This window comes from Myxocyprinus asiaticus, chromosome 5 (genome assembly GCF_019703515.2).
Source record: "Myxocyprinus asiaticus isolate MX2 ecotype Aquarium Trade chromosome 5, UBuf_Myxa_2, whole genome shotgun sequence".
Taxonomy (NCBI): Eukaryota; Metazoa; Chordata; class Actinopteri; order Cypriniformes; family Catostomidae; genus Myxocyprinus; species Myxocyprinus asiaticus.
The window spans coordinates 41,043,519-41,062,770 of NC_059348.1; the positions used below are offsets into that span (position 1 = coordinate 41,043,519).

The 19,252-nt window shown below is 37.1% G+C and overlaps 1 protein-coding gene across 1 annotated transcript; it reads right to left on the reverse strand.

Annotated features, from left to right (window-relative positions):
* Window positions 1-232: 232 nt before the first annotated feature.
* LOC127440628 (AP-1 complex subunit gamma-1-like) lies at window positions 233-15,816 on the reverse strand. The gene is made up of 22 exons (XM_051697342.1): window positions 15,545-15,816; window positions 13,448-13,656; window positions 13,123-13,247; window positions 12,857-12,998; window positions 12,624-12,720; window positions 12,449-12,525; window positions 10,814-10,909; window positions 10,511-10,591; window positions 10,283-10,381; window positions 10,073-10,128; window positions 6,923-7,036; window positions 6,692-6,832; window positions 6,008-6,062; window positions 5,716-5,838; window positions 5,448-5,537; window positions 3,573-3,700; window positions 3,266-3,370; window positions 2,756-2,897; window positions 2,535-2,670; window positions 2,174-2,331; window positions 1,073-1,171; window positions 233-662 (listed from the first exon to the last, which is right to left on the reverse strand). Exons 1-22 carry the CDS (start codon window positions 15,732-15,734, stop codon window positions 537-539), a joined length of 2,589 nt encoding a protein of 862 aa, XP_051553302.1. The 5' UTR covers window positions 15,735-15,816; the 3' UTR covers window positions 233-536.
* Between the last annotated feature and the right edge of the window lie 3,436 nt (window positions 15,817-19,252).

Here is a 19,252-nt window from a genome sequence, read left to right on the forward strand (position 1 = left end):
AGACTAACATACTGCCTCACACCTTGTATGTTCCATGGAACAAAGTCAAATGGTCATATCATACATGATTGCAACATATTTGGTTGAACTATCCCATTTAAGTTGATCATTTAACCCATTGCAAGATGGCCTATTCCACTGAAATTTGAGTTCCAACAACAGTGTCTGTGTGTAGTTACCATTTAGTGTTTGACATGGTGCATAAAGAAGCTTATCTAAAGATAGAGTACATCAGTTTGAGTGTTTACTCTTGTGCAATATTGATAAAGCACATGAAAGCACACTTTGTTCTCCACAATTCAAAACATAATAACACTAAATACAAATCTGTACTAGGACATTCTGCAGTTCATATATCTCCCATCAACTACAAGGAAATAATCTTTTGACAAATTAAAAAATGACCAACGTCACAATTGCCAAAAGATGTAATAATAAACAGGTTGATAGACAGCTGCCAGACTGTAAATTTCCATCTTAATGGGAGAGACTGTCAAGGAGATTGCCCCAAGGTAGACTGGACTCATTTAGGTCTGTCACAAGGGACTGATTGATGGCTGACAATTCCAGGCAGTGCTAGGAAAGGAGTCGATCTGTACTGTGTCCTGAAACATCGTGCCCTGATTAGAGTAAGACATTCGAACCCGCATCTTCAGGCTCACCTGTATGGGTAGAATTAAAAAGAGTGCAATCAACAGGGTTCTCACACCTATTGACCAATACATTTCCATGACTAAGGAGGATTTAAAATTATTTTACAGGCATTGTACTCAAAGATCAGTTTCCAGCCAATCAGTTATTGTATTGCTAAGAATGTACATCCACCTTAATTTATTTACACCACAACTTTTCCATGACTAAGATTTTATTAATTTTCTTGACTTTTCCAGGTCTGATATTTTATCACTTTAAATTGTCACAATTTTAAAATTCCTTGATATTTCCAGGTTTTCTGTGACCATAGGAACACTGAATCAAGCATGTGCACACATAAATGCTGATAATTATTAGTCAATGAAGATGTAAAAAAAAAAAAAAAAAAAACCCCGAAGCGGGATGAGTCAAGACTTGCCTTGTTAGGGTTGTTGAGTAAAACAGTCTGTGTGACTTCACCCAGTCCTTGAGCTGGAATCACATTACCACTTGGAGCTTTCATTTGCAGCTGAACACTCTTAGGAGAAAACATGTGAAAACATGTTATTGACATGTGACTGAGTGATAAGAGCTTCCAACTACCGCTTCTGAAAAATTGGTCGTTTCTTCCTCTCAAGTTTCAGCGTGTAGTCGTGTCAAACATGTTTCACTTTGCAAAAATTGTGAGAAATAAAACTAAAACACTGAGTCATAGGTTATTCTTCAAATTCAGACACTTTTTACATTGTAAAGTTCTAGAAAGTAAAGTCTTAGTTGAATTTCTTTTATTTTTTTTGTCTGTATACTAACAATGTCCAACAGTGTATGTACAGCCATCACAGGAGATTTATGTCATTTTTGTCATTTTTTCTAAGTTATGAAAATACCACCCACAGTGTCATTTCCACCACATCTCAAATTCTGTATTGTGTTTAATAGAATTCTGTGACGGAAGTGACATTTTTAAAATAAAATATCCAACTCACTTGTCTTACTAAGGCTAATTTCATAGCTAACATTTTTATGTTACCTAAATGCACACAATAAAAATAAAATCAAACTTTTTGCATAATTAGGCAAAATTACAGCTTGATTAGAAATAACGCCCAATTAAATTATTCTGTTCACCTATCTCATATTTCATATCAAGTATGCTTTCTCTGACACTTCTGTCGACTTTAACAAGTACACTAGCTTATTTAAAAAAAAAAACTTTTAAAAATCGTTTGTGGTGGTAACAATGAGGCCACAACTGTGGGACAGTAATCATTTTCACACAATAAATACTTAAATGGTTTATGTTTATTCGTTTGCAGCTTTATAATGAATTTTCATGGTTCAGTACTTAAAGTCAGGATCTGGGACAAGGCTAACACAGTATCTATACATAAAAGGCATTTGAAAAGTACCAAAAATAAATTAAGGCCTGGTAAAAAGTTTCTAAGTCAGTTTTAATGTGGTCATAATATGTAAAAAGAAAAAAGTTGAAATATATAAATTAAAAAAAGATGGTTTATATGTAAGCAAGAGTAGTACACACCTTAGGTACTGCTGCCTGGAGGGTAAAGTTGGTGATGTCACTCTGTGAGGAATTGGAGGCAATAAGGGTGACGGTGACATCCGTTTCTGTCTGTTTGTCACATTGTAGTTTCAGACTCACTCCGTTCTTCTCATATACAGTCACAGTGGATTTGGGAACTACAATACATGCACATACAAACACATATTGTACCAGCATTGAGGCACCAAATCTATTGTCAAAAAGGTTTAAAAAGATGTCTTTTAGAAAAAAAAAAAAAAAAAAAAAAAAAAACACAACAATGGAGAACATTGTGCAGCTGGGAAGCATGATTGGAAAAACAAAGCATTGGTCAGTGCTCCAGGTTTCTGTGCTTTCTCGCCTGATGTAAGCTCCAGTTCTCCAAGCAGGTCAAGAATATCAGCACTAGAAGTAGATGTTGGTGGAGTGCAGATTGGGGCTGGGCTGGGCTGAAGAGGCGTATCGGTTGCACCCAGAAGACCCAGAAGGTCATATACCTTTAACAGAGTATCAGCTAAATGAAATAACAATCTACAACATAGATGTACATTTTTATTAACAACTTCCAATTCCCTATATTACCTGGCTTGCTGGTTCTGAGGGAAAACCTTCCTCTGCTGATTTGGGTAGGTCAGGCTCCTTAATAGTCTCTGCAAATGTGTCTCCATTGGTGTGGCCAGGTGAGTTTTTATCCATCACAGGCATTCTTTCCAACACTGCAGCTCTGAGTGAATGATGGTTAACTTGATCACTTCATTCATGCTTAACAGGAGTACTAATAATGAATGATCTCAGGGTTTCATTTCAAATTCAAGGTTCCCATTCCTTTCGGCATTTCCAGTCATACACGATGACCGGAATATGACTTTAAAAAATCATTTTATAGAGATAACACTCACAGAGAGATATTTCTAGCCACTGAAATATTTTAGAGTTGAGCATAACTAGAACAATTTATTTCACAACAGAATTTTCCATTACTTTTTAAGATTTTAATAGTTTCCATGACCTTTCCAGGCCTGAAATATTCCCAGATATTTACAAGTTTTCCATGACTATTCTGAAATAGAGTACTAAAGAACTCTGTGTTACCTCATATGGTCATATTTCTTGAATAGCGCATTATACTCCACTGCCCTCTGCTGAAGTTCTAAGTCAATGCAGCTGCCATAGATGCTGACAATGCTTCGGATTCGGCTAATAAAAAAAAAAAAAAAAAAAAAAGGGGAAATTAAAAATATGGATAAAATAGACAGCAAATACACTGAAATAATCTATAGAAAGTATGGAAAAACCGTGTTGAAAACTTTTCATTGCCATCACTTCTCATATCTTATCAATTGTTGCTATAGTGCATGAAAATGTATTTTTGCCAAAATATTTAAGAGTTCATTCTCACTCGACATTCTCTGTGATGCGAGTGCTCAGCTTCATGGTAGCAGTGAGTGCGAAGCCTCTGGTTGCTGGAGATGACATGTGAGACTGTAAAACTGTTTTTAAGGCATCCAGGACGTCATCCTCCGTAACCTAGAGACAAAAAAGATTCAGGAAAGCTCAATATATTCTCCCCTTACAAAAAAGTACTGTGGTGGTACCATGGTACTATGATGGCATCAGATAGTAAAAATACCATGGTACTTTGATTTATACTAAAGAGGAAAGAGATCAGATTCAAAATTGACGAGTCTGTTTTAAAAAAGTGTGAATAATTAAGCTGGTTTTTGTTGATATATGGATGCTACGCATAGCTCTTCAGTAGAATAACTGCCACACAAATAAATGTGCTAAATAACATCAACTTTTAATTGCGCAAAACTCAAAAATCATATTCTTCACAAAAAAAAAAAAAACGGAAACCTATAGAATGTGCAAAAATATTGCACACAGCAGGCGATTTAAAGTCATACAGTAACAGTATCTAAATTTATCGAAAGCAATTAATTTGTTTCAGAAGCAGTGCTTTGTTGGCTGCAGCAGCTGAGTTTTACCATGCTGACAGTTACTAAACTGTTAGCACACTAAACCATGGCATGCTATCAGCATGCTAAAACCCTTTTAGAGAAGTTAAATCTCTAAATGTATCCCCTTTAAAGTACCACTGCTAATATATATATATATATATAAAATATAAAAAGATATAATTAATATTTATATAAATCTAAAAATATACTGATGTAAATACATAAATAAAAATATGTAATTTATAAAAACATTTTTATTTGTAAATAATAGAATTAAAATATAAAGCTAAAAAATAATAATAATAATAATAATAACTACATATATATATGAACCCATCTCTACCATGGGGCTTAATAATTAGCATATTCATGTACCATGGTATTTATAGTACATGGTACGTCAAAAAACATCTTTGTGTACATGCCAAAAAAAAACACAGTACGTCTTTGTTAGCAGCTTGCAAGACAAAATACACCATGTGTCAATTTATCCTTCAAGCATGCTACACTGAAAACCATAATAAATTGACTTATAAATTGAAGTTCCCTCAATTGAATTGAGTAATGGTGTCTCCAAAACTTGTGTCAAGTTCACTTAACTTGGTGTTCATATAGAATTAACTTAACCATCTAAGTTAAAGTAACTGCAAGTACACTGAACTCAGATTTGAACACTGTTGTGTCATCTTAATAATTTTAGTTAAATAGACTACATTTATATCATACAATAACGCAGCTGAAATAATTAATATTATAACCGGTTCTAGGTCAATCATTAAATAAACTTAATTCTCCACAGAAATGCATTTATATCTGTTCTTCAGTTATATGCACACGGAGAACTGAAATAAAGTTGAGAGGGTCCAACTTGACCAAAGGTGACACAGATTACCCTATAATGGTGTCATCACACGAAACAACTATTTGCAAGAAAACAACAGAAATAATACTTAAGAGTTAAAACCTCCATGAATTCTATTTCACTAATACTATTTAAATGCCCCTATATGATCCCTTTGACCAAGAGAACACAATTAAATAATTTAAGCACAAGAGGTTGAGTATTCCCCATAGCCTCAATTTTGTACTTAATCGTTTGAGTTCTTAACACTTAAAATCTTAAGTCTACAGATTTTTAAGATAAATAAATTCAAGGAACTTATTTATTTTAGTTATGAGCCCAAAACTTGACATTTCAAGTAATGTTTAATTAAGACAACTTGATTTTTCACTGATAACGTATTGACGCGGATCAATGTTCCACAAATCTTTTCCTCATATTCATACTGTTACCATGCTTCATGTCTGTTTACCTGTACAGGTGTTATCTCCTCACACTCTCCCTTCAGCAGCATGTCTCCATACTCTCCTATGCACCAGCATGCTACCTGGACCAAGGATTGCTACAAAGATACAGACAGACTGTCTATTACAAAAACACGCACTAAGAAATAGCACGTATGAGCAAAAACATCTACAAACAACAAATTCGGTCAATAATTTTAGTCGTTTCTGTGTAAAAAACAAAACAAAACAAAAAAAACTTAGTTACAGACTAATAGATGCAAATCAGATCATTACCTGTGAAATATCTTTTACCAGAGCTCTATAGAGCTTGTGAACAGTGTAACAGTGAAGTTCAGATGCCGTGGTGATAAGCTGTATTAGGTTGGGCACAGTCTCATCTCTTACATCGCCCCCTGCCTGAAAGAGTGGGAACTACATTTAAAACTGTATCAAAATAAACATAACAAAATGTTTTCTAATTGAATGCCACTGTTTATTTGCAAATGTGATGATAAACTGGCAAAATGGTCATAGTTTTGGAGGTATCGTATGCAACTGGTTTGGTTGTGTAGCGGTGGGCATTTACCGTGGTGAGCACATGCAGGATGGTATCAATGTGCCAGCGCTTAGAAGGCGAATACCTGACAGAGACACAGAGCTGTTCAGCGCCATGGCCTTGCCACTTACACACAGTTAGACATGTATTAACACAGAACTGGGTTTTCTTCAAAATGACACAGCAATACAAATACCAACTTAAAGACACTGGTTCTCATCCACTAATTGCATGCAACTGTCCATATGTGAGCAGAAAAGGTGCTCACAAAAAACTTGCCAGATTGTTGTAATGTAGGTTAACCTGGAATATTCTAAATGAAGGAGTGTGTGCCCACAGTTAGTAATTAACATAATACATGCCCAAAAATCTCCACAGGGCTTTCCACACAACCTCACCTGTACAGCCATTTGACTACATGTGATCGTCTGCAATTGAATGCAGAACCAGCCCTAGAACAAGCTATAATGCACATAATTTTTTGTTATTTTGTGATAAAACTAAATGTAGGGTTACTTCATTATTCAATTTTTTATATATACTGTGTACATATAGATGTGTGTATGTGTGTGCACGTGCATGTGTGAGGTGCTTAGTTGTTGCTGTTAAGTAAAGGGAGATACACTGACAAATGTACAAGGCAAAGACATAGACTGGAACATTTAATGGATGAAACTAACAAGTTTACTTGAAGTACAAAAGGACTGATGATACCTTTCCGCAGCGTTGAATATGCCAGAAGCGGTGTGAGATCGCAGCTCTGGGGGGCAGGTTGAAAGAAAAATGAGAAGCTCCTTCATCATGGAACGAATGTTCACAGCCGAAACAAGGGCAAGTGAGAGTTCCAAAGCACGACTGCAGAGGAAACAAAAGGGTACAGTAAGTAACTATAATGGCATCTTGCCATTTTTCTCAAATTTCTCATTTTCTATAACTTATGGATACCGTTTCACTGAGGAATCTTGATCTTTCAGGCAGTCCACAATGGTGCCTCTGTGCCTCTGCACTGCATTGTGATCTGTCTGCACAATCTTCTGGAGTGATGTCATTGATATATAGCTGTAATGGATAAGACAGGAGACTGAATGAGCTGCTAGGAGTGAGCAACTGAATTAAAAGAAAGAAGAAAAACTATAAACTAAAATATTCTCTCAGGGGTTTTCAAACTAGAGTACATATATGCTGTGTGTGTACATATATATATACACACATATACATATTATATATATATATATATATATATATATATATATACACATACAGGTGCATCTCAATAAATTAGAATGTCGTGGAAAAGTTCATTTATTTCAGTAATTCAACTCAAATTGTGAAACTTGTGTATTAAATAAATTCAATGCACACAGACTGAAGTAGTTTAAGTCTTTGGTTCTTTTAATTGTGATGATTGTGATGATATCTCAAAAAATTAGAATATGGTGACATGCCAATCAGCTAATCAACTCAAAACACCTGCAAAGGTTTCCTGAGCCTTCAAAATGGTCTCTCAGTTTGGTTCACTAGGCTACACAATCATGGGGAAGACTGCTGATCTGACAGTTGTCCAGAAGACAATCATTGACACCCTTCACAAGGAGGGTAAGCCACAAACATTCATTGCCAAAGAAGCTGGCTGTTCACAGAGTGCTGTATCCAAGCATGTTAACAGAAAGTTGAGTGGAAGGAAAAAGTGTGGAAGAAAAAGATGCACAACCAACCGAGAGAACCGCAGCCTTATGATTGTCAAGCAAAATCGATTCAAGAATTTGGGTGAACTTCACAAGGAATGGACTGAGGCTGGGGTCAAGGCATCAAGAGCCACCACACACAGACATGTCAAGGAATTTGGCTACAGTTGTCGTATTCCTCTTGTTAAGCCACTCCTGAACCACAGACAACGTCAGAGGCATCTTACCTGGGCTAAGGAGAAGAAGAACTGGACTGTTGCCCAGTGGTCCAAAGTCCTCTTTTCAGATGAGAGCAAGTTTTGTATTTCATTTGGAAACCAAGGTCCTAGAGTCTGGAGGAAGGGTGGAGAAGCTCATAGCCCAAGTTGCTTGAAGTCCAGTGCTAAGTTTCCACAGTCTGTGATGATTTGGGGTGCAATGTCATCTGCTGGTGTTGGTCCATTGTGTTTTTTGAAAACCAAAGTCACTGCACCCGTTTACCAAGAACTTTTGGAGCACTTCATGCTTCCTTCTGCTGACCAGCTTTTTAAAGATGATTTCATTTTCCAGCAGGATTTGGCACCTGCCCACACTGCCAAAAGCACCAAAAGTTGGTTAAATGACCATGGTGTTGGTGTGCTTGACTAGCCAGCAAACTCACCAGACCTGAACCCCATAGAGAATCTATGGGGTATTGTCAAGAGGAAAATGAGAAACTTGAGACCAAAAAATGCAGATGAGCTGAAGGCCACTGTCAAAGAAACCTGGGCTTCCATACCACCTCAGCAGTGCCACAAACTGATCACCTCCATGCCACGCCGAATTGAGGCAGTAATTAAAGCAAAAGGAGCCCCTACCAAGTATTGAGTACATATACAGTAAATGAACATACTTTCCAGAAGGCCAACAATTCACTAAAAATGTTTTTTTTTTATTGGTCTTATGATGTATTCTAATTTTTTGAGATAGTGAATTGGTGGGTTTTTGTTAAATGTGAGCCAAAATCATCACAATTAAAAGAACCAAAGACTTAAACTACTTCAGTCTGTGTGCACTGAATTTATTTAATACACGAGTTTCACAATTTGAGTTGAATTACTGAAATAAATGAACTTTTCCATGACATTCTAATTTATTGAGATGCACCTGTATATATATATACACACACACACACACTGGCAGCCAAACGTTTGGAATAATGTACAGATTTTGCTGTTTCAGAAGGAAATTGGTACTTTTAATTCACCAAAGTGGCATTCAACTGATCACAAGGTATAGTCAGGACATTACTGGTGTAAAAAACATTCCTAAGGTTAGAGTGGGCAAAGAAAAACAGGCACTGGACAACAGATAATTGGAAAAGAGTGTTATGGATCTTAACCCCATTAAGATTTTGTGGGATCAGCTAGACTGTAAGGTGTGTGAGAAATGCCCGACAAGACAGCCACATTTATGGCAAGTGCTACAGGAAGCGTGGGGTGAAATGTCACCGGAGTATCTGCAAAGCTGTCATTGCTGCACTAGAATTTTTTGATGAGAACGCTATGAAGTAGTTAAGTTCTGAACATTTTTTTTTTCAAATTGTAATAGTAATTTTTCACGTTATTAATGTCCTGATTATAAATTGTGATCAGTTGAATGCCACTTTGGTGAATAAAAGTACCAATTTCATTCTATAAGAGCAAAATCTGTACATTATTCCAAACTTTTGGCTGTAAATGTGTGTGTATGTTTAATATATATACACACACACACACACACACATTATATATGTATTGTGTGTTACATTTTTTTAGTTTTTTATATATGAGTTTTTATACATGAAAATATATAGCTGCCTTTATATCTTAGGAAGGGGATCATCATATTTGGGGGTCCTTGGAATCAAAAAGTTTGAAAACCCTTGCTCAATATATTATCTAGTGCAGGGGTTCACATACTGTATATCTATGTCCATATGCAAGTCATATCTATGTGGTCCCTTAAATCTATACAACTCTCAAATACCATTTAAACACATTATGAAATTGATCTGCACTTAGATACAATATGACAAACATGATCTCATAATGTAATTACTCTTCAAAATATGTGTATCATTTCAGTGACGCTAAATCAATAAATCAAATGCATTAACCAAAACCCAAAGGAATAGCTCATTAGAAAAGGTTCTTAAATTGTTCAAACCCCTAGTATTGCAGACGGAAATTGAAGCTAAGCTTTTGCAACCTGAAAAACTGGCTAACCCTGACTGTCTCTACACATGGTATTCTGATTGTAATCATGTCTATGCTGCTGTTACCACCACAGTGAGACAATATAAGTCTGTGATGGCAAAAAACAAAAACAAAAAAACTTTAGCTTTGATTTGAGTTCAGATTTAATAAATGACCAACGCTTTTAAATATTTAAACAAAAAGTAGAAGCATACCGAATATTCCTGTCATTATTAAGAAGAAACCTCCCCAGAATGTTTACAGCTAGCACCTTAAAAAGAGATAAATACAATATATACAATTATCAGAACCATTTAATGACATAAAATGAACATACGAGAGCACTGCAACAATATTTTCATATCTTAAATCAGTCACCATGACAAACCGGTTTATAGAAAATTCTGTATGAAAGCGTTACTAACCCTAAGCCCACTCTCCGAGTTTATGTCCATGATAGTCAGGACTGTTTCATACAGCACAGCACTGCCTGCAGTCTTACTGCTGTCTGTATTTGTGGCCACCTGTGCATCAAAAGCCCAGAAATACAACAGAATCCATCAAACACATTATATGCTTAACTGCTTATGGATATATCACCTACAGTATATGCATAACTGTGCATTAGACGGAGTGTGTTTGTTCTACTATACCTGTGCCAGCAAATCATTCATGGCATCACTAGCGGTGTCATTTTTGTGACCCAGAATCCTTAACAACCTAAGAATGCGCACCTAAGGGACAGAAAGAGCGTAATGAGTCGAAATTTTCAGGGACCTGATTTTGATCATATGTTGCCATTCTTTTTAAGTGTGGATCTACAGAACCTACTACATATTTTGAGAGGGTGAGAGTTAAGCGTAATGTATGGACACAAATATGTTGCACTGAGTCAAATTATTTGCATATTGCAGCCTAACAAGGAGTGATATCGAGCTGGACATTTGCCAACAGACCTGTAGAAAGGGGTCACTGATACCAGCTACATTGTGCTCTGGAGAATAACTGGATGTTACAAGACCTTTCATAATCTGGACCAGTTCTGGAACAGCCTAATGGAAGATGAAAAACCCAAACATACAAGGTAAGTGTCCTCTATAAATAGAAGGGCTGTCGATTGATTAATTTTTTAAATCAAATTAATTACATGATATGCAGATTAATCGCAATTAATTACATTAAGTACATTTGCACCATATGGACACTTTTGGAGCGTCTCACTTTGGTTGTACTGCGTCATAAGCATAGTGCCAAGTTAAACGTAGATTGAAAAACACGTCTTGAGATCTCTGCATTCAGAATTGCGCTCTGTCCAGCTGTGTTTGAATGCAAGAACTAGTTCTCATCTTGTGCTCTCGCTAGTGTCAAGCAAGAGTGTGGTTTGTTCTCTGAACAGCTGCGCATTGCCAATAAAGCTGGAGTTTTGCTTAATGGCCCCCTTACAGGTGATTCTTTAAAGGGATAGTCACCCAAAAATGAAAATTCTCTCATTATTTACTCACCCTCATGATGTCCCAGGTGTGAATGACTTTCTTTCATCACCAGAACACATTTGAAGAAAAATCTAAAAATATCTCACCTCAGTAGGTCCTTAAAATGCAAGTGAATGGAGATTTCCCTTTTGAAGCTCCAGAAATCACAGACAGTCAGCATAAACATCATCGATACGACTCCAGCGGTTAAATTCATGTCTTCTAAAGCGATACGATCACTTTTGGTGCGAAAAAAGATAAATATTTAAGAACTTTTTAACTATAATCCAAAATGAGGGTAAGCTTCACGAGAGGGTGGAATCCAAGCGGTCTCTCGTGTGACGTACTCACGTTGCCATGATACCGATGTGATCTCACGTTCTCCACTCGGTTGAGACATCCAGGATAAACACACAAACACACCATTGTGAGTAAAGAAACAGATAAATACAGATCTAAACCAAAACCAACCAAGCTACTGTACAGCGTTCCTCCTCCTCACTTGTAAACAGCGCTGCCCTTCGGGATGTGTTGCACATGCGTCAGTTCTCCCGTGTTTCAAATGCCAATGCGATTACGTCACACGCTCGTACCGCTCCTGACCGGAAGCATGATTTAGAGTAACAAAAAAATAAAAAAAAATAAAAAATAAAAAATACTGAAATATTTATCTTTTTTGCATCAAAAGTGATCGTGTCGCTTTAGAAGACATTAATTTAACGTATGAGTCGTATCGATGACGTTTATGCTGACTGTCTGTGATTTTTGGAGCTTCATAAGAGAAATCACCATTCACTTGCATTTTACGAACCTAATGAGACAAGATATTTTTCTATTTTTCTTCAAATGTGTTCTGGTGAAGAAAGAAAGTCATTCACACCTGAGATATCATGAGGGTGAGTAAATAATGAGAGAATTTTCATTTTTGGGTGAACTATCCCTTTAAGCTTGAATTGCTCCAATAGTAGGAACATTCCTTATTACAGTCCTTGGACTTGATAAAATGTGTTTTTTTTTTACATTTTATTTTTTATATAATTAATTGCACTTAACTAACATATTAAATTGACAGCCCTAATAAATAATAGCAGTTTTTAGTACAAATTAACTTTTAATTACCTTCCGAAACTGACCAAGAGTATCGGGATTCCGCTCACACAATTCAGTAATTAGAACTATAGCACCATGCAAAACCCCTGTGGACAGAGCAAAGCATCAATTATCAATTACATTTGACTTATATAATATTTGTTGTGAAACAAAGTTATAAAAAAAAAGTAGAAAAGTGGCTAACCATGGTTCTTCTCACAGAGTAGAGACCTTGCTGAAGGAGTGAACAGCTCTCCGAGCTCTGGAACTTTTCTTATTATGTGGACAGCACACAGGGTGGCCTAAAGCATTAATTTACAATGTTTATTAGCACGTAGATGAAACATGCAGAAAGGTGAAATTTGAGGTTTGGATGCAGATACGACTTGATTTAAAACATTTAAACCAGCTTATCAGAACACAATGTCATGAACTGACCTTTTTCTTAATATAGGAGTTAGATGCCCTGAGGAGCCGTTCGATCTCTGGTGCTAGATCTCGACACATCTCAGCTGAGCCCATACAGGCCAGAGTGCATAGAGCCAGAGACTGGACAAACTGGCTGCTGTGGGAAAGGTCACTACAACAGAGATAAAGGACCATTCAGATTAATGATTCAAAACTACAGGAGGAGGTTTACATCTTTGCCTAAAATTAAATTTAAAAAAACATTTGTGTGATAGCATTTAGGACATAGTACTTACTTCTTGATTGAATTGGTAATCAGTAAGCTAGCATCCTGCTTCTCATCCAGTAGCATCATGGCTCCCAGGTAACCAATCCGTTTCTCACTGTACCTGGTGCTGGCAATCAGGCGCACACACTCCATCTGTAAGAGCCAATATTAATGCCAATAGCATGTTTAGACATAACAGATAAAACATAAGCGGAAAGAATGAGAAGGTACAGAGTAGGAAAAGTGCCTATTTCAGGTACAAGAAAGTTGCTTCGGCAAAACATATATGAGGAAGCAGGATGTGATGTTTCCATAAAAAGATATGCAAAAATGATTAACAATCAGTCCGTTACCTGGCCGAAGTGTGCAGGGTAGCCCAGCATGTGCACGTAAAGTAGTTTGGCCAGGCTGTGCGAACGCTCTCCATTGTCACCCTGGCGAAACTGTGCCCGGATATCCGCACACTCTCTTTGGATGATGCCCCTCTCTTCACACTGGGTCCGGGCACTTCGGATCACCCGGATCATTTCCTGCAAACGCACTGATGGAGTCATGATTGTATCTGTAATAAATGGAGAGACACAGGTCATAGACTAATTTACATTGGAAGTTTGTTTATGTTTATACATAAAGTCTAAAAACTAATCCTGTTTATGTTTCATAAAGGGATCAGCTACACTTTAGAATGGACTTCATAATTGTCACACCAGGTTTGAGGTCTGTGACGTAACGTTACGATCACAATGTGGCAAGTCTGAATATGCAGAAGTGCAAATGAGATTTGAAAGCTACTGCGGTAAATAACAACTTAAATTTCAGTCTGTTCCTCACGCAATGCTGTTCAATGGCTTCAGACAACTTGGAATACACGCACACAAGTCGTATGGACTACTTTTAGCATGCTTTTCAGTCATTTTTGGAGCCTGAAAACCATTGGTCACTACATGTTTTGTATGGAAAAGACAAGAGCATTGTGGATATACTGCAAAATGTCTCCTTTTGTATTCCACAGAATGCAGTCAGAAGGTTTTTAAAGCATGAGGGTGAGTGAATAACAGAATTTCTGAATGGACTGCTCCTTTATAGTCCAAACAGTCAATGTGCATCGGTGCCTTTCAAATTTGTTTACACTTGGGCGTAAGATACACCTGCTTTCACTTTGGAAGTTCCCATACCTACTGCATTCATTTCCCGAAGCGGCCCTCAGACGTTGCCCAATTAATTCTAATCTAAACACATGCTGTTGACATCAAATTGTCGTCTTAACATCTAATACGGCCATCTTCATTTATTATTTACAGCGTTGGCCATTTGTTCATACGCCGTCACTTTCCTAGAACCGTTCTCATTCACTTACGTTGCTTTAAGCATCTCTACTGTACGTCCAAAACAACTTAAATAAAATACTAATATCGACACACAAGAGATATTGATGATGATAAAGGCAGAATGATGGGGCAGCTGCGACCAATCTATTAGCACTAGCTGCGTTCCATTCAAATAAATTGTGGGACTTTCCTACTTGATATCTCCGATCTCCAACCAGAAATGCATTCCATTGGAAGATGACGTGTTAGGAAACAAAACCGCAACGTTCCCGTTAGCTTAGCAGGTGTTTGACTGTGACCAGAGATGTCTCCTAGCAACCCAATTCAGAAACAATCTGCAACGCTGGCATTTGTGCTACAGGTGCACGATAATCAAAAGAGAGTATAATTTACCATGTTTTGAACACCTGCTACTCTGCTAACGTTTGTTAAACACGCTTTAATATCATGTAATGTAGGAACTTTGAACCATTTATCGATTTTATTTAACACAAGTGACTGTGTATCACTTATTTTGTATAACTTCCTGGGTGCCGACATGATTGTGTGACGTCACGCACCTGCATCTTGGTTTTAAATTTCCGCACGACTTTCCAAGTTGGAGTTACGACTTCAAGTGGCGTTCCATTGCTCTGTTCCCAGTAGGATTTTGGAACATCCTACTTTCCGAGCTGAATGGAACGCAGCATTAGTTGTCACTCTCATCGTCTGCAAGCGCCTTTGGCTTTGGGGCCGTTCACACCGAACACGTCCATGCGCTGTTTATTAATTGTAATCATGAGCTGGGCGGACGCCTTTGACCGCTGCATCGCGTTTTTCAGTGTCTCGTGCATGGCTCGCGCCATGTCAAGTTCAAAAGAACTTCAACCGTTAAAAACGCGTCTCGAAACAGCTCCATTTGTTTCCATTCGTCGCGCTGCGTGTACAGTAGCCTTTTTTTTTTTTTTTTTTTTTTTTTTTTTGCGCAAGAACGTGTCCAGTATGAACGGCCCCTTTGAGGAACGTAAACATTTCCTGCTTTATTATACATTATTACACATCTGTCGCTAACTCAATTGAGAATCACTTATGTTACTTTTCGTTGTCGAAAGTCAAGTTTTACACCCATAGCGTGCTGTCAACCTGTGCCTCTCTCGCTCCGCCGACGTTTCCAGGCAGCATCTGATTCCGGGCTCATCGTCTTACCTTCGGCAGCGCGGTAATTCCACTCACCGATGCCCGTCCGCTCCTCTACTGTTAAAACTTCCGACGTAACTGCAGGCAACCAGACAGGGTGTTTTACTGTACGAATATCTTTACGCTGCAGCAGCATTCATTAATTTGCACATAAGGCTCATAGTACAGCGCAACTTCCGCCATCCATTCCGTTCAGCTGCTATGGAACTGGAAATGTACTTGTGTGTGCGGTGTATTTAAAGGGATAGTTCACCCAAAAATGAAAATTCTCTCATTCTTTACTCACCCTCATGCAATCCCAGATGTGTATGACTTTCTTTAATGCTGAACACAAACAAAGATCTTTAGGTGAATATTTCAGCTCTGTTGGTTCTCACAGTGTAAGTGAATGGGTATTTTGAAGCTCCAAAAAAGCAAATCAAGGCAGCATAAATGTAATCCATAAGACTCCAGTGGTTAAATCTATGGGTGCTTCTCATTTCCTTTCCTTGCTTCCTTTCCTCGTTTCCTTGCTCCACCCATTTAGGAAACAAGGATAGAAGGAAAGGAAATGAGGACAGAGGAATAGAAGAAAGATGCACACTGGCGGCCAAACGTTTGGAATAATGTACAGATTTTGCTGTTTCAGTAGGAAATTGGTACTTTAATTCACCAAAGTGGCATTCAACTGATCACAAAGTATAGGCAGGACATTACTGATGTTAAAAACAGCACCATCGTTATTTGAAAAAAAGTAATTTCTGATCAAATCTAGACAGGCCCCATTTCCAGCAGCCATCACTCCAACACCTTATCCTTAAGTAATCATGCTAAATTGATAATTTGATACTAAAAAATCACTTGCCATTATATCAAACACAGTTGAAAGCTATTTGGTTCGTTAAATGAAGCTTAACATTGTCTTAGTGTTTGTTTTTGAGTTGCCACAGTATGCAATAGACTGGCATGTCTTAAGGTCAATATTAGGTCAAAAATGGCAAAAAAGAAACAACTTTCTCTAGAAACTCGTCAGTCAATCATTGTTTTGAGGAATGAAGGCTATACAATGCTTGTAATTGCCAAAAAACTGAAGATTTCATACAAAAGTGTACACTACAGTCTTCAAAGACAAAGGACAACTGGCTTTAACAAGGACAGAAAGAGATGTGGAAGGTCCAGATGTACAACTAAACAAGAGGATAAGTACATCAGAGTCTCTAGTTTGAGAAACAGACCCCTCACATGTCCTCAGCTGACAGCTTCATTGAATTCTACCCGCTCAACACCAGTTTCATGTACAACATGCTTCAAAACGGCTACGATTTGGTTCAGCTATGAAATCGGATATCAGAAGACTACAAAAGACAGTTTGGACTGCTGAGAGGATTATTGGTTGCCCCCTGCCCTCCCTTCAAGAACTGTACACTTCCAGAGTGAGGAAAAAGGCTGGACAAATCACTCTGGACCCCACTCACCCTGCCCACTACCTTTTTGAACTGTTGCCTTCTGGCCGACGCTACAGAGCTCTGAGCACCAGAACCGTCAGGCACAGGAACAGTTTTTTCCCTCAGGCTATCCATCTCATGAACAGTTTAAATTGCCCCATTGAGCATTAATTAATGTGCAATACACAGCTTAGTCTTTTATATTTATCCAACACATCCAACCTCTTCTGCCATACATTCCCTTGCACTGTATATAACCGATTTGTATTTAGATTTGCACTACGTATGCATATGTATGTATGTATGTATGTATGTATGTATGTATGTGTGTGTGTGTATATATATATATAAGTATTCTATATATACATTATTTTCTTTTCAATATTTATTTATTTTGTATTACATTTATAATTATTAATTAGAATTAATCGGGCAACTTGTTGCTGTTTTGTATTGTTGTGTACTGGAAGCTCATGTCACCATGACAAATTCCTTGTATGTGTAAGCATACTTGGCAATAAAGCTCATTCTGATTCTGATTTTGATTCCGAACAGTAAAGAAAAGACTCAGGGATGCAGGCATTTTGTGAACTGCAAAGAAAAAGCTACTTTTGAAACAGAAAAACAAAAAGAAAAGGTTAAAGTGGGCAGAGGAACACAGACATTGGACAACAGATAATTGGAAAAGAGTGTTATGGATCTTAACCCCATTGAGCTTTTATGGGATCAGCTAGACTGTAAGGTGCGTGAGAAGTTTCCGACAAGATTACAGGAAGCGTGGGGTGAAATGTCACCTGAGTATCTGGAAAAACTGACAGCTAGAATGCCAAGGATCTGCAAAGCTGTCATTGCTGCACGTGGAGGATTTTTTGATGAGAACTCTTTGAAGTAGTTTAAGTTCTGAATTTTTTTTTTTTTTTTAGTTCAAACTGTAATAGTAATTTTTCACGTTATTAATGTCCTGACTATCCATTGTGATCAGTTTAATGCCTCTATGGTGAATAAAAGTACCAATTAATTTCCATAAGAGCAAAATCTGTACATTATTCCGTGGCAGTGTATTTGTAAAATGAAATTGTTCTGTTTCTCATGCACACTTATCATATTGCTCCAGAAGACATGGATTTAACCACTGGAGTCGTATGGATTACTTTTATGCTGCCATTATGTGCTTTTGGAGCTTTAAAAAAAAAGAAATGGTACCCATTCACTTGCATTGTGAGAACCTACAGAGGTGAAATATTCTTCTAAAAATATTCATTTGTGTTCAGCAGAAAAGTGAAAGTCACTCATCTGGCATGAGTGTGAGTAAATGATAACAGAAGTTTAATTTTTTGGGTGAACTATCCCTTTAAACGACCTTGCACTCTTTATTTTATTATTATTATTATTATTATTTGAGAAATTGTTTTTGAAACAGCTTTGGATATTTTTTTTACAGGGATATTTTGTTTAAGAGCTTTCTTTACCAGTTCAATCCTTAGACACTTAGTATTGCCACTTGTATTGTGAGGGCAGCCCTCGTTTTGTTCTCTAAAGGATAAAGATTACTGTTGTCAAACAAAGTCATGCAGTTTTGAAATAATGTGGACCCAGTGTGAGTATAAGAGAGGCACATTCAATAATTTATAATAGAACACACTGTACCAGCACTTGGATAGGCTACACTTTCTGCCCACACTAACAAAAAGGACCCAAATCAAATGTACTGTGGCTTTTTTAGACAATGGCAATGCCATAATTTTGGAGCTTGGAGTAACATGTAGACACGGTACACTGTAAAAAATGTCTGTAATTTTAACGGTAAAAGACTGTAAAAATGCTACAGAAAAAAACGTTAATTGATTCACGAGTATTAACTGTAAAAAATACAGTACATTTATATATATATATATATATATATATATATATATATATATATATATATATACACTTTAAAAGACAATACAGTAGTTTTTACAATAAAATGCTGTAAAAATTACAGTAAAAAACAATAATTGGGTGTTCCCACAATTCCCTGCATGACCCATAATATTTCATTATATTTTATGGGAATAGTTTCTTATTTTTAATATAAGTTATGTACATTGTGGTGTTCTGTTTTATATTTGATGTAGTTTAGTTAATGTTTACTGCATTATTTAAATTTCACATGTGTTACCCTGATGGTGTTTAGTGTTTGTGTGAGTGACACTGAGCACTGTCTCTACATGTTATTGGTCACTGCTTC

Excerpts from the sequence above, each read along its gene's own strand:
- LOC127440628 (XM_051697342.1), bottom strand. The coding sequence starts at position 15,734 with ATGCTGCTGCAGCGTAAAGATATTCGTACAGTAAAACACCCTGTCTGG. Across the intron at positions 6,063-6,691 it reads ATATTCAACGCTGCGGAAAG|GTATTCGCCTTCTAAGCGCT; the intron begins GTATCATCAGTC and ends TGTCTCTGTCAG. Across the intron at positions 2,898-3,265 it reads AAGAAATATGACCATATGAG|AGCTGCAGTGTTGGAAAGAA; the intron begins GTAACACAGAGT and ends TCATTCACTCAG.